Source organism: Malania oleifera, chromosome 8 (assembly GCF_029873635.1).
Source record: "Malania oleifera isolate guangnan ecotype guangnan chromosome 8, ASM2987363v1, whole genome shotgun sequence".
In the NCBI taxonomy this organism is placed as follows: Eukaryota; Viridiplantae; Streptophyta; class Magnoliopsida; order Santalales; family Ximeniaceae; genus Malania; species Malania oleifera.
In genome coordinates, this window is record NC_080424.1 from 7,221,099 (window position 1) to 7,236,469 (window position 15,371).

At 36.6% G+C, this 15,371-nt stretch overlaps 1 protein-coding gene across 4 annotated transcripts in view; it reads right to left on the reverse strand.

The window, feature by feature from the left end:
- LOC131161947 (histone-lysine N-methyltransferase ASHH2) overlaps positions 1-15,371 on the reverse strand; it is a 53,390-nt gene continuing 38,019 nt past the window's right edge. For all 4 annotated transcript variants that reach the window (XM_058117994.1, XM_058117993.1, XM_058117997.1 and 1 more), the window contains exons 13-19: positions 15,296-15,351; positions 14,594-14,673; positions 14,378-14,460; positions 14,195-14,274; positions 13,544-13,623; positions 10,117-10,162; positions 1-1,361 (exon numbers count right to left, since the gene is read on the reverse strand). In XM_058117994.1, the coding sequence (XP_057973977.1) occupies positions 123-1,361; positions 10,117-10,162; positions 13,544-13,623; positions 14,195-14,274; positions 14,378-14,460; positions 14,594-14,673; positions 15,296-15,351 (1,664 nt within the window). In that variant the 3' untranslated portion in view covers positions 1-122. The remainder of the gene's footprint in view (positions 1,362-10,116; positions 10,163-13,543; positions 13,624-14,194; positions 14,275-14,377; positions 14,461-14,593; positions 14,674-15,295; positions 15,352-15,371) is intronic.

Below are 15,371 nucleotides of genomic sequence, written 5' to 3' on the forward strand. Positions count from 1 at the left end.
TGGAATTCTGAAATCGAATGTGATTTCCACTAAAATTAAATCCCAGGTAACAAAGAATTGAGAGTACATTTAAAGGGAGTATAGATGAAAATCTATTGGCTCCTTTCAGTTTTTCCTATAAATCAATGCTGAGTTTGTTGCTGTTGGTGCAAATAAAAAATATTACTGCCATTCTCTATTCTATTGCTTACATCCTCTGAAGAATACACACTTCTGTGATCACCTGCAGCATTTCCCATGGCAATGTTGCACATTTCATTCATTGAGTTGTTTCCCATAAATCCCCAACCATTCCTTTTCCTAGGCCAACGGGGACCTAATTTAGAATTATTCAACTTTCGCTGTCTGAAATACCTCCTTCCCAAATCAAATGAGGAGTTCCTAACTCGTTTACATGCACGTCGGCAATTCCCATCGACATCTACGCCTGGTGGGCTTGAACTGGACGTGCTTGGAGTGCTTTGATCAGCATGGTTTGTCGTAAGACCCTGCTGGCCCCGTACTTCTTCGGAAGAACAATTTGCCATTGGTTCAACAGTACAAAGTGGTGGAGTGTCTCTCCTATTACGGGGCACTGGGGGTAATGGCGGGAAAGGATGGAAAGGAATGCCTGGAGCATTGACCCAACTCTCAACAGTTTCTGCAAAAGGAGTTCCAAACTGCTGCATGGTAGACAATGGAATTCCATATGAGACAGGCAAACGAGAATTGAATCTGTGTGGGGACTGCCCAGTGGCAACTTCAAAAGAACACTTTGAATCTCTAACATTCTGTGAAGGCAGACTAGTGGCAGCTGAAGAGGCTTTATATGGATCCACTGGTCTGTTTAGTGGAGAAGAAAACCCAGGAGGAAAATCATCATTGAAGCTCCTACCTCCATTATCTACCCTACTAGCATCATCTTGCATAGAACGACTGCCAAGAGACTCAGATTGTAAATTTGATTCAAGCATATCAGGTTGATTATCTGACACCAACTTATGTGGCAAACTAGGCTCAATTTTCTGCTCCTTGTGCTGAGAACTTGAGTATGAATTTGACTCTTCTGGCTGATCCCATCGGCTTTTACGCTTCCGAGTTTTTGTCCCATTCGTTGGGCAATTCCCAACACAAGGTGCAGAAACCCCCTCCTGATTACCAGCTACAACTGTAGCTGCTGTTAGTGATGACTGCTTCACACAATCTATGGCTTCTGTAGGTCTTACAGCCTGGTCACGCCAATAATTATCTGATGCTGAATTCTTATTGCAGTTTAAACCCTTATGAAGCTCCATCCTGCAATCATCTTTGTCCATGCAACCAACTTTTCTCAAGTTCCAAGGAATCCACCTATCTCGGAAGCTTCGGGCAATTTGATGAACCTGCATGCACAGAGTGTCAATTTAACTGAAATCTTTTGGCACGTCCATTCAATCAATCATTTATGCATCAGAATTAAGAAATCAATGAAGCAAGGATGAACCAACTCGCAAGAAGTCCAATGTCCAATGCTGTTAAGTTCTACAAGATGAAGACATTCAATAGTGATATATACTTGTACCAATGATCCAAAGGACATGGTGATAAATAATCAAAAAAATCAAGCACAGTTAACAGCATTGAAGATAGTGATGAGGGGAAATAATACATTAACAAAAATAATATTATGGATTCATATTTCCCCATATAAGAAAGAAAATGACTATCATTAATACTTCCTACAATACATAAGCCTATACACATCCTTTAAAGGAAGATGTGCTCAAATAAGAGAGGAGATCATTACATTTGGAAAGTCAACTTCAGATAATACACAAAAACCTTGGGAAACAGATCACGTATGTAACCAAGCGACAAAGCTCACCATATGTGCGTGTGTGTGTGTGTGTGTGTGTGAGAGAGAGAGAGAGAGAGAGAGAGAGATTACTTAGTTGCGACAAATTTCACCCCTCTAACGCAGTTTTCAACTCCTGTACTGATTCACCAGATGTTTCAAAATTTTCCTAAATAGAGTAACCTAATTTGCTAGTCCCTTGCACTAATAAATTGTAAAATTATAACAACGTCCACTTTTTGCTGAACCATGCAATAGACAGTGTTTGGAAAAACATGTCATGGTGAGAACAAATTATAAAATTATCAACACAGAAAGTACTGTGTCAATTTTTGTTAAACAATGTCCCTCCCTCCATGACACCACTCTATCTCCTTAGTTTTCCTAGCCATGCCATCAGGTCAAACAGTGACTCTTTGCCGCTATCTCATTTCATCTATCATAGTGAAGGATACAGATTTAGCTCATACATTCTGTGCAATGTTAGAATGGTATGACGATGCATACAGAGTTCACGAATCATGATACAACTTCCAATGCGTCAGCCAATACAAAAGCTACCCGACTAGTATCTTCTATATTGATATTGATTCATTATTAAGGATTTATCCGGCTCATGCCAATTTGCTAAGGACAACATAAATTAGTCCTATATAAAATTTAGCAGCACAATGGCATATTGAAGCAGTAAAAGCCATAAAGGTTGATGTAGAACTGCAGTAAGAGGTACTGCCCAGAGGAGAAGATGAAAGAAATCGAGGATAGGGGAAGAAGAAGAGAAGTAGAGGATACAAAGGAAGGGGCAATTTCACTTCAATGGGAATGAGGGAATGAGGGATACCTCTTTGCCTTGCAAATGTGGATACCTTAGCTCACTCTCCACTGTTCTGGCAGTAACCCTGCTTTATTAGAGAAATAGCCAGGTTCTGAGAAATTCTAGCCCAAGAGCAATGCAAGAGGGGTTATGCTCAATTGATTCAACGTATTCCACACATTAGCACCTATTAACACGAGGCAGGCCCCTTTTTTGGAGGTAATCAATGGTAAGAATCCTTCCAAGAGTTGCCCACCACATGAAGAAAGCAACCTTTGTGAGGGCTGCAGTTCTCCAGGTGGGCTTCTAGGGGAAAATGCAGCTGGTTTCTGATGGAAAAGTGAGATATTTAAAATAGGATATTACCATTTTTGTCCAGGGTCCATTTGGGCTCATTGATAGCTTTCCCAGCACTAGATTTCATATAGCTATCATAAAATTCTTAAAGATAGTCATTTCCCAATCGAAGACATTCCTACCCAGGGGAAAGCTTCAGGAAGTCTCATGATCTATGAGCTTGAGGTGCTTCCTAATAAGGGCTTCCTCATCACAAGATAACCTGAAGATGGAAGGGTATTTTATGCTAAGTGGAGACTTGCCACTCCAAGTATTGTGCCAAAAGAAAACATTCTCCCCGTCTCCCACTCGGAAATCAATGAGAGGAAAATAATATCCCATCCTCTCCGGATGAATTTCCAAACACCAACACCATAAGCTCAGCTCAGCTCCTTGGAGGCCCAACAATTTTGGTGTAGAGGAGATGGCTTCTCTCCATAAATGATTTTTCTCCTGCATGAATCTCTATAACCATTTCCCAAGGAGGGCCTTATTGAAAGTAGAAAAAGATTTAAATCCTAACCCTCCTTTCCTGTATAGTTAGTTTAACGCCCCTCCCCCCCCCCCCCCCCCCAACCAACCAACCCCAATTTAACAAGATAATATTTAAATTCCTCATCCATGCTTCCCTAAATGAATATACATTAAATTCCTTCCAACCTCTTAGCAGCTAAACTAGGGATAGGGAACATAAAATAGACTGGGAGTGCTTTTGATGAGGTTAACCACCTTTTGAGAGGTGATTCCTTTTCCAACCAGAAAGTTCTCTCAAATCTTTCAAGGATAGGGTCCCAAACTCCTTTATCTTTAATTTGGCACAAAGAAGGAGATTGAGATCCCTAGTTTTTCTTTCACAAAAATGATGGTCTCATCTGCAAGACAGAACACTTCTAACTCTCAATCATTCTTTCCAATACTAAGCCATTTAAGGAGGCCTCCTCCGGTAGCTTTATTTATCAAAAGGCTCAACACTTCTATAGACAAAATAAAAAATAAGGGGCATAGGGGATCCCCTTGCCTTAGACCCCTAAATGAGAGAAAAAAGTCCAGAAGGCAATTGTGATTTTTACAAAGACCTTTATACTCGGGCTCCTCACACTCCACGATAACAATTTTCTCAACATAGATGCACCTCTGCATCCTAGCTGCTACAACATCCCCCAAATACAAGTCCTTCCATTCTTGTCATAATTAACTGAAAACTCCTATCGCTTGAGTTTCCCTATCTGCACCCTTCTTCCAACTGTTGCCCTGAGGTTCTTTATTTAAGAATTTTCCTTCCCCTCTTCTCTTTTGTATTTCGCCAAAAATAAACACATTGCCCCAATTTCAAAACCTCCAAAGCATACTCCAAATGCCTCACTAGTCAACTTCATTTTGCACAGAACCCAGTCAGAAACCTGCTCCTTGAAACAGGAAATGGTAACATCCATCTCTTTAACATTTTCTATACTAGAAGGAGGGCATGTAAGTTCTACATATCATCTGAACATGTAAAAAGGGCTGGAGTTAAAGCCAAGCACTCTTCCTCCTCTAGGGACTTCAACCAGGTTGGATTGCCAATGAGTCTTCTCGGCCTGCTTGAGATGAGCCTATAGAGGAGCAGGGGTCCCAAAACAGACCTTAGACTTTTAGGCACTGGTTGGGCCTCAAGTTATGAGGCACGAGTTGGGCTGCCCTGGGGTCAGGGAGAACGGAGGTGAGAGAGGGAGAATCCAAAAAGAAATTCACCTAACCTTTATTAAAGGGACTCAAATTGAGGCCTACCCCTAGATCCATGAAGCCAGCATAGACCTTTGGCATAAGGGGGTGTGGTCCCAAATTTTCAAACAAAAAAAAGGATCTTTGGGATCTTCTGTCCCATGCAGTCTTGCTGATGAGTGCAAAGAATCGCATGCCTTCACTCAAGTGAGGCTGATGATGTTACCACAATGGAAGCAACAACATTCAACCTCCAAGGGAACCAAAATCGAGGCAACTCCAAGAGATAGGGTCTCTTGGTTTTTCACTTGGCATGTATTGGACAAGGGTACATGCTTTGTCACTAAAGCCTTGGAATTCGATTTCAGGTTAGGTAGGGATCACCTACCTTTCAAGTTCTGAGACTACAGAGGAGATTTCATTCCATCCCTTCAATTTGAAGCAGCACTAGGGAAGGCTAAGGACCCAAATGTGTCTAGTTTAGTTGTAGTAGGTTTGTGTGTATGGTGGGTGTTTTAGGGGTTTATTTGTAATTTCATGAGCATGGTTTTAAATAACGGCCGCGACTTTTTTGGGTTACTGACACCGTCACACACCGCAAAATCGATGGGAAGAAAAATCACGGTTTTAGCGGCTATTACGGACTGCGACTGTTACGTAAAGGCTACTATGACTGTTATGTAACCGCTACAAGACTGCTACACCAAAAAAATTACTTTGATAACATTAGTAATGTGATATTTATGTTCTATATTTTTTAACTTCAACCCCCTTTCTTTTCTAGCTATTTTATATTTGTATTATTCCTATGTCCTTATGTGCCGAATAGATTAATGGAGTGTATAATGTATTTTGTTTTATTAATTAATTTAGCACACATAAGAATTTATCACATATAAGAGCAATGAGAAGTATAAATATGTGCACATGTAATTTTTCTATCAATGGTGGTTTAAAACAAATGTAAACTTGTTGCCCTTACCAAATAACTTAGTTGCTCGAACTAAAGGATCTAAAATACACTAAAACTCTTTCTAAGAAAGGCTAAAAGCTTTAAATATGCAAGTACACTAATATGCACAGGGTTGTGCGTGCTTCAAAAAAATTCACGGCCGTTACTCCCGCTTTCCATTATGTAACATCTGCTACTCCTGCTTCCTTTTACACCTGTTACTGTTACGTTACACTACCTGCTACCGCGATTTAAAACCATGTTCATGAGTCTTTAGGGTTAATGTGCAAATCTTGTAATTTAAGGTTTCTTATAAATAAGGTGTGAAAGCCATGTAAGGGTTGGTTATTGTTTTGAAATTGAACCATATGTATCTTCTTACTCTCCTGTCCTCTTCTCCCCTGGGCAGTACCTTTATTGCTCTCCTGTAACAGAACGGCTGTTCATTACCCTTTTCTCCTCTCTCTCCCAATTTCTCTTTTGGCTGCAGTTTGTTTATGCTGCTACTACATCACTGGGTCTTTCAAAAGTCGACAAGCATTGGGAAGCAAAGAAGACATGATCTTTTCAATCAATAGATTCTTTAGTTTTAGAAGAGCCAGCATTGAACCCAAACCCGAGTCATGGACTTAGAGACATTGTGGGCCTAAATACCAGTAGAAGCAATGGCCTGCATGTGCTTTGAGCCTACAATTGATGAGCTAACTGAATCCTGCCCATTTTACATACTGGATCTGATGTATGACAACCCAAGAGCTGGCCTAAATATAGTGTAATATTATTCAAGGTTGTTAGAATCATGATCCTACGTTGGATCATTGAAGGGGTCTGCGGGATCAGATTGAGGATCATAAGATTCTGCTTACAATGTAAAATATATATTAGAAATTTATGTATGTGGGTGGAACTTCATGATAATTCTTATCTAAAAACACAGCAAACATGAGTATCATCTTACAATTCGCAATTTGATTCATATGATTCATATTTTATGGTAATCTAACAGTATCAATTCCACACCAAATCGATTTGAGTCTTACTAGAAAATCTAAAAAAAAACTGAATTGTTGCTGAATCTATCAATTTACCATGTGAATTTAACGAATCGATCTAAATCTATCGATTCACACCATTCTAGATCTGTCATATCCTGACAGACCCAACTAGTTTAAATCCCCAAAAAACAACATTTTTTTACTGCTTTATTTTCACACAATCACCTTTAATTCCTTGTCTACATCAGTTTTATGCTAAAAATGAGGAGAAAATACAACTTCAGATCATATATTGCTTCCATGAAGGATCTGTTTAGTTGCAGGAAACGGTTTTTTCTCTTTTTGCTTTTAGATTTTCAACTCACATATTGTTTTCCAATTTTCCAAAAATCATATAAGAAATTTAAAAAAAAAAAGAAAGAAAAAGGAAACAATCAAAGGGTCTTTTCCAACTTGCCTACACAATTTTAGAAAAAATTGGATAACAAGGTGGTATTTTGTAATTGATTAATTAGAAATGGACAATAAAACTATTTTCCACAAGTGAATAGTGCCAATACTTTTTTACTGTTTTCCATTTTTAGTACAAATTTGCAAAACTGAAAAATAAGCTAGATTTTTTGTAATTCTTTGGAAACTAAAACTGAAAATGAAGATTGTTTACCACAACTGAACAGGCTCTTACCTTTCCATCCCAACTCTTAACTCCAAGAACTTCCCCATCTTCATTGATCAAATCACCAACCAATTCATGACACTACCAATATGCATGCTTCAATATCCCCTTCCCAACATTCTGAACACCAAGACATGCCCTCCAAGAACCGCTTCACCAATAATAATCTTACCCTCAAGCACAAATAAGAACTCGCCCTTATGCACTGTATCCAATCTCAGATCAAACATTTTCCTTCAGTTTGGAATGATCATTTGAGAAGCCGTCCCCCCATGGTCTAAGCAGCCATAGCGATGGAGAAATTTAGCAACGTGTAGGGAGAGGGGGCAAGAGGCTGCCCATGTTTATAGTATAGTTGTTAAAACTTATCATATTTAAGCTGTTTATTCATCGATTGTTTGTCTAATGGCATGCAATCAGGCTGTACGTGCTGTGGATTATCAAGGCTTTACATTGTTGATTCATCATCTAACAGCTTAAGCTTTAAGATGGAGCAGCAACCCAACAGTGCCAATGATGCCCAAGCAAATTGTCATGAACTGTTGAACATACAACAACAAAAACAACAAGAAGCCTCAAGTCCCATTAGGTGGGGTCGGCTACATGAATCATTTTCCACCAATTCACCCGATCTAGAGCATTTTCCTCTATTAGATTAAGGGATATCAAATCCTTCCTCACTACCTCATTCCAAGTAATTTTAGGCCTATCTTTACGCCTGCCAAAAAACATAACTCACTCCCTCCTCCTCACAAGTGCTCTACTAGGCCTGTGTTTTAAATTCCCAAACCATCTAAGTCGCTCCTCCCTTATCTTGCTTTCAACCGGTGCAATGCCTACATTTTTGCATATATGTTCATTTCTTACTTTATTTTTTTAATGTTAAACCACTCATCCACCTTAGCATACGCATCTCACCAACTTTTATTCTTTGTATATATTGTTTCTTAGTTGTCCAACATTCTGAACCATAAAGCATAGCTGGCTTTATAGCCATCTTATAAAACTTTCCTTTCAATTTTACGGGTATTCTACGATCACACAACACACTGGATACATTCCTCCATTTTACCCAACATGTCTTAATTCTATGTACTACATCTTCTTCAATTTCCCCTTCACCTTGCATTATAGATCCAAGACATCTAAATCTATCAGTCCTATTAATCTCTTGATTATCTAGTTTAATATTCTCCTTGTTGCTACTCCTAGCATTACTGAAATGACATTTCATATTTTCTGTCTTATTCCTACTTATCTTAAACTATTTAGACTCTACTATGACTTTCCAAGGTTCTACCATACATTCCACTCCGCTCCTACTATCATCAATCAACAAAATATCATATGCAAACAACATACACCAAGGTATCTCACTTTGGATATTCCTAGTAATTTCGTCAATTACTAAAGTAAAAAGATGAGGACTCAAAGTGGAACCTCGATGCACACCTATTGGGATTGGAAACTCTCTAGACTCTCCTCCTATGGTCCTAATGCTAGACATTACTATATCATACATATCCTAAATGACCTCCATATATCTACTGCAAACTCCCTTATTTTTTAATACCCACCAAAGCATTTCCCAAGGTACTCTATCATAAGCTTCCTCTAGATCAATAAAAACTATATGCAAGTCCTTTTTCCCTAAACTTTTCCATTAAACTTCTTAAAAGATAAACAGCTCCTACTGTTGATCTCCCACGAATAAAACCAAATTAATTTTCTGAAATCTTCATTTCAAATTTTATTCTATGTTCAATTGCCCTTTCTCATAATTTCATCGTACGATTCATAATCTTAATTCCACAATAGTTACTATAGTTTTGAATGTCGCTTTTGTATTGATATAGAGGTACTGACGCACTTTTCCTCCATTCTTTTGGCATTTTCTTGGTTTCTATAATATTATTGAATAGATTAGTTAACCAAATAATTCCGTTATAATAATTTCATTGCATGGTTCATGAATTGTTGAGCATATTTTGATTCTTTTCATTTATACATGGACTTTTAAGAGGGTATTGATTTTACTTCAAGGAGATGTAATTAAAATGCAACTCATTCTATATTCTCATTCAAAGAGATGTGTGTAACGCTTATGATGTGAAAAGAGTTTTCCACCCATGACGGAACACATGTGCTAAGGAACTTAACTTGCACAACATAGGTATTGGTTTTACTTCAAGGAGATGTAATCACAGATGCAACTCATCTTATTCTCATTCAAAGAGATGAGTGTAATGCTTATGATGTGAAAAGAGTTTTCCCCCCATGACGGAACACATGTACTAAGGAACGTGAACTTGCACAACATAGGTATGAATACCATGAGACGCATGCATAAGCTCTCAAAGAGATGCACACTTTTTCACATGTAGAATAGTCGTTGAGATCAGAAAGGAGGAGAGAAATTTCATTCATCAATTTTTTTATGGATAGTGAAAATTCATTCGTTGGGTGGGTTGCCATATCATTTTTGCTCCATCAAAATTAATTCAATAGGGCAATGTTTATGGAGAAAATTTATCTTATGTTTCGTTATTTCTTTTCCTTACAAGCAATACAAACTAAAATTTTTTACAATGCAAGAATATTTGTCTCTACAAGTTATGAGTAGAAATAATGAATAAATTCATGTTGCATGCCAACTTTCAAGCCCTTTAAAGTAACTCCAAGGGCTTCTTATAGACCACCATATGATAAACTTTCTCCGTAAACAATCACGATCAAAAAGATTTTTATCTATTGCACAGTAAACACTTGGCTTAAGGTGCATTAAAAAACATTCTAAACAGGCTATATGAGAGAATTTGGAGAACGTACCTGTTTGTCAGCGTGCTCTGTCAATGCCAATATCGACTCCCTAAAGCTGCAGAGAATTCATATATCAAGAGTCAATTTAAAGTAAAAAAATAAGAACCGCAAATTCAGGACAGCAAATTAATACATTTTTTTTAATTTTATTTTTGAAAAAAATGGGAAGGAAGTTATATCTCCAATTAGCATGGCACATGGTTAACAATCATCAATTCAGACTGGCTTAAAATCAAGAGTTATAGCCATTATCGGTTATCACTTGATCCCCTTAATCAGCACAACACTAAGTATGTATTAAAACTTAATGACAAAGACGTACAAGGGATGGAAGGAAGAGTAGGGAGGGTTAAATAAAAACAAAAAATAAAGGAAATACTAAAGCATTCATCCATGAGATTAAATCACCAATCAACAGTCACTTCGACGCTCCAGCATTAAAAGCAAAAGAAAATGTCTGTGAGAGAATCTGGATAGCAGAATTTTAAAAAAATGATAAACAAAGTTATCATTTACTCTCTCTCCTCCTTTCCAAATCCTTATTTTTGGTGAAAAGGACTGGAAATTTCAAAGTTAAAAGGGTGTGGAAAGGAATTAAAGCATCAATTAATAAAGTGGAAAATATTTGTTTAAGTGAAGTTTGTGATCGCTAAGATTAATAAAGCTTGTATGCCAAGATTTTTTCAGGAAAAAGATTGATGACACAATATATGAAAGAAAGAAGAGAGTGGAGAAAATAGGTTCACTAGTACTAGTGGATAATAGTGTTGGGTTTTTCCCTTCATGTAAAATGTCTAAAAGCATAATACACTAATACAAGCATCAATTTATTCACTAAAATAAAAAGATAAATTGATTTGAAATTATTTTCACTGAAATCATTCTAAAACAAATAATCTCAACAAATTTTTTTGACATATTTTTCATGCTTTGAAATTATGTATCCATTATTAATGCTATTAACAACGTCTATTTTAGTACCCATGACCAACAAATTGCTCTTTCAAACAGTTTAAATATACTAAAAATTGATGAATATTACATATAATTTTGAGTAAGGCCATTCGCTGAATAGATTTAAAATTATGTAAAAAATTACTATGAGTGATTCGATGTATTACATAAAAAAGGTTTCGACCCACCTTAACAAAATAAATAAACTATAAGATTGTAAGATATTCGCAGTGAAGGCAATGGCCCCACACACCAATATGTGGCTTCATCACTGCAACGAGTGATTATGCAACTTTCTAAAAGAGCCTAGTTTCAAGATCTACGCACATTAAGATTAAAAAGAACCCAACCTGGATTCTTCCAGGAATAAATTAATAAATAAAACACTACCCCGCAAAGCATCTTCTCATCAAATCATCTCATGTTGAAGTTTCCCAATAGTATAAACACCAATTTTGCCCATTAACACTACTATCATCAACTAACAGAAGGAAAACTATGTTCTGCATTACTATAGACCTTGCCATCAAGATTCTTGGCATACTCTAAACTTGGATAACATCATACATGATTTCAAGAAACTAGTTTCCAGTCTCAAGTATTTGCCATTGATTGAATTTACAAGGGGTCAAAGAAAGGAATATGCAAGCAATACTTTTCTGCATAAGGACATGCGAACAATCTTTTGCTACTCACTGAACCTGGCCTCGATATCTGATCTCATTAATCTAGTTCATTATAACAAGCTAACAATTAATTCTTTCAAATTTATCCTTTTTCCTATTCACGCTATAAACCTTAAATCTGAGCCTGAAATTAACTATCAAAACCCAAACTCTAACCAATCTAAATTCCAAGCTGAACTGAACAACTCCTTTGCTCATCCAGGGCCTGTTCAACATCAATTTTTTACATCAAAGCTGGCCAAACTTCTGATAGCCTTTACACAAATGATAAAATATTAATCTGCTGTAAGCATAATAATTGTTCAGCTTTCCTAGAGTTTGGAAGGTTGAGAGTCGGATAATCAATAAACGTCCAATATTTTGGTTAAGATGGCCTCTGCATACTTAAATTCTTTTATCTACTTTTACTATTGTATTTTACAAAAAACCAATTTTTCATCTCCAACAAGCCTTAGTTTCTTCTTTCTTGGTCTTCCAAGGTATGAATGAAGGACAGCAGCTTTCATAGTTCAGTTTTAAATGATGAATTTGAAGAATACAATTCAGCTTTTTAAACTATTTCTTTGCATGTAAATTAAAGACAAGAAGGTGGATTTCTTCCAACCCTTTGGCAAATCTCCAAGTGTATATCCACTATTTTCCCTCACTACATTATATTTTTTCTTTATCATAAAGAAATATATTAAGAGAGGAATTACAACCTAGGACATGAAATCCTCAAAAAAAAAAAAAAAAACAAAACAAATTAAAGCAAAGCAAAACAAAACAAAATTAATTAATTAATTAAAAAAAAACTATTTCAAGATCTTTCCTAAACCTCGTTTTCATTTATTCTATTTTTTTCTTTCCTAATTCAGCTTTTAAATTCCAAAAGTCCAAACTTAAACCCTCCAACTTGATTCACGGGTTTAGAGTGAGAGGAACAAATAATGCTACAAGGCAATTTCAGATTTTTTTCCCCAGAGAACTTTATACTCTCTGGAGAGACAAGGAAGAGGAGTTGAGAAGCTTCCACTGTGTCCTTCATGTCTCAAAAGCAGTTTCAGGGTTGAATATCAATCATGTCTCTTAAGGTTTGGTTTGTTGTTCTTGGATGTATTGTTACTACTGCTGCTGCGGCTGCTGTTATTATTATTATTATTATTATTCTTTGTCATTGGATATTAATATGAAAAGGAAGTGTCTAGAGAAAAAAAAAAAATTGTTCCAAGCATGGAGAAAGTAGGTGATGCTAGAACTCCCAGGAGGTGCCCTCTCATTAAGGTGGGTCTGTGGAAAACCATTTTAGGTGGAGCTTCTAAGCTTTTTTGGTCCATTCCTTTTGTGGTGGGTGATAGATAATAAAAGAACTTGGTTCTTGCATGACATGAGATGTTGTGACGAGACTGGTGGCACATCCTGAAACCTTCAGAATTGTTGCAACAAAGAAGCTTTTACACTAGCACTGCTGGTTTTACTGTGCGGATGGACTAAAGGTTCCATTTGAATCCTCTCCTTAAATTGAAAGTCATGATGCTCAAGTCTTTTTTTGCATGTGGTGCTCCCCTGCCTGCATCTAGCTGTAGTTATTTTCTGAAATCAATTATGGTATGTTTTTAAGTTACACCCAAGTTTGAGAGCTCTTCCACGAGAAATTAACAAAATACTACAACATTGGGATATGTTTAAATAAATCAATACAATAAATAGCAATGAATGGGGAAGAGTCCCTTTTAATCTCTTCCTTTTAATTAGGGAAAAAGAAGAAACAAAATAGTACGTGACTACAATATATGATTATTATAACGCTTTCTAACCTCTCCATTCCAGGACATGGAGGGCCTCCATTAATGTGCTCTGAGGTAAGTATCTCCCTCACTGCCAGGTACTCTAAGACCTGCATAATAAGACAGAAAGCAGTACTTTTCAGGAGTCCTATTACCAGTCTGATTCTATAAAAATCATAAATGAAACTGCTTGACCAAATCATAGGTTCAATTGGACCATTTAAGGAGCAGTTGAACTTAGATAACCCAAATTCACCCAATAAAAATGAGATGGATTCATGATAATCTCCAAACGTGATTCTGGAACTAAATATCTTTGAAGTATTTCAATTATTTTCATGTTATAACATTTTTTAAAAATATTTACAGGCACTGTTCTTAAGTACAAGGTTGACTTCCAAGAACTGCCGGGTGCTTTTTTTATTTTTCCTTTTTAAACAATCAAGATTAGGACAAAAATTCTTCTAAGGAAAAGGGAGGGGGAAAAAAATACCCAGTTGAGATTTTACAAAACAATTAATAATCAAATTCCGTGACTGGTCCCTTGCCAGCCCTATACCACCATGAGTATGACAAGTTGCCTCAAAACCACCATAATTATCTCAAACTGATTCCTTAATCATCAATAACATATAAAATGTTAAATTATCCAAACAATTTACAGTGTTTCAAGCCACACACCTTAAGAAGTTTACGAAGAATTGGAGTCTTGTAAAAGTCCCTCCGATACTGCTTCATTATGTTGTGTAGCATTCGTAAACCTAGAAGGCAAATATTTGTTATATTCTTTACGAGTGCGATACAATAGCCAATTCCATCATATAGTGCAAAGCAAAATTGTGCGACATAATTCAGAAACATTACCATTTTTGTTAATTATATCAACCAAAACCACTCTTGATTTTGTTTTTAGCAACGCATCAAGAATCATTGATAGATCTCGGGTACTGCAAAACAAACAAAGAAATAAATTGATAGCCATTCTGTAAAATCAGCAACTCAAATATGGCCCCAAGCTAAGCTATGTAAATTATTATAAGAATAAAAAAATAAAAAATAAAAAAGCAAGCTCTACAGTACCTCTGAATTGCTTCACCATTGCCCCTATCGCCTGAAGCGGCAGTGAGAAGCAAAAGCTTCAAGTAGCCTCTTGGGGAATCCTGTAAAACACACCCCAACCAAGAAAGGGTGGGGGAAAGCAAGGTTTAGAAAAATGGACCATCATTTAAATAAAACGTATGAAAGATGGGAGAAAGGCATGATATGTGAATTTTTGTAGTTAAAAATTTAACATTTCACGCCAAGTAACAATATTCTCCACAGTAGCACACCCAAAAAAAAAAAAAAAAGGAAAGACAATAAGAACTAGGATAAAGATAACAGAATAGGGAGACTTGGTCAATAACATGTCTGTCGTGGAACATTGCTGCTTCTTTGTTAATCTAAAGCCATCATGAAGGTGCAATGACACAGAATGCACCAGTAAATGCTAAAAGATGAGTAAAGGGAGAAAACAAAGAGTAAAGCACGTGCATGCAAAATTATAGGACAGGTAAACAGCACTCACTGTACCTTTTCAAGCTAAAAGCTTAACAAACAATTACAGAAATTAGAATAAATAAAAGTACAAAATAAATATAACAGTGAATGGTAGAACACATGATACACACATATTCGTTCCCCTATGCCTTCATGGAGAACGGGATCACCAAATTCTCAAAAAATATATGTATATGCATATAAAAAAAAGGAAATAAGTGAGATATGTGAAAGACTGTTTACTTTTCTCTTGCTTATTCCCCCATCGGCATCTAGCAGATCATTGAGTTTTTCCTCGACTGTAAATACCAAAAGGCAA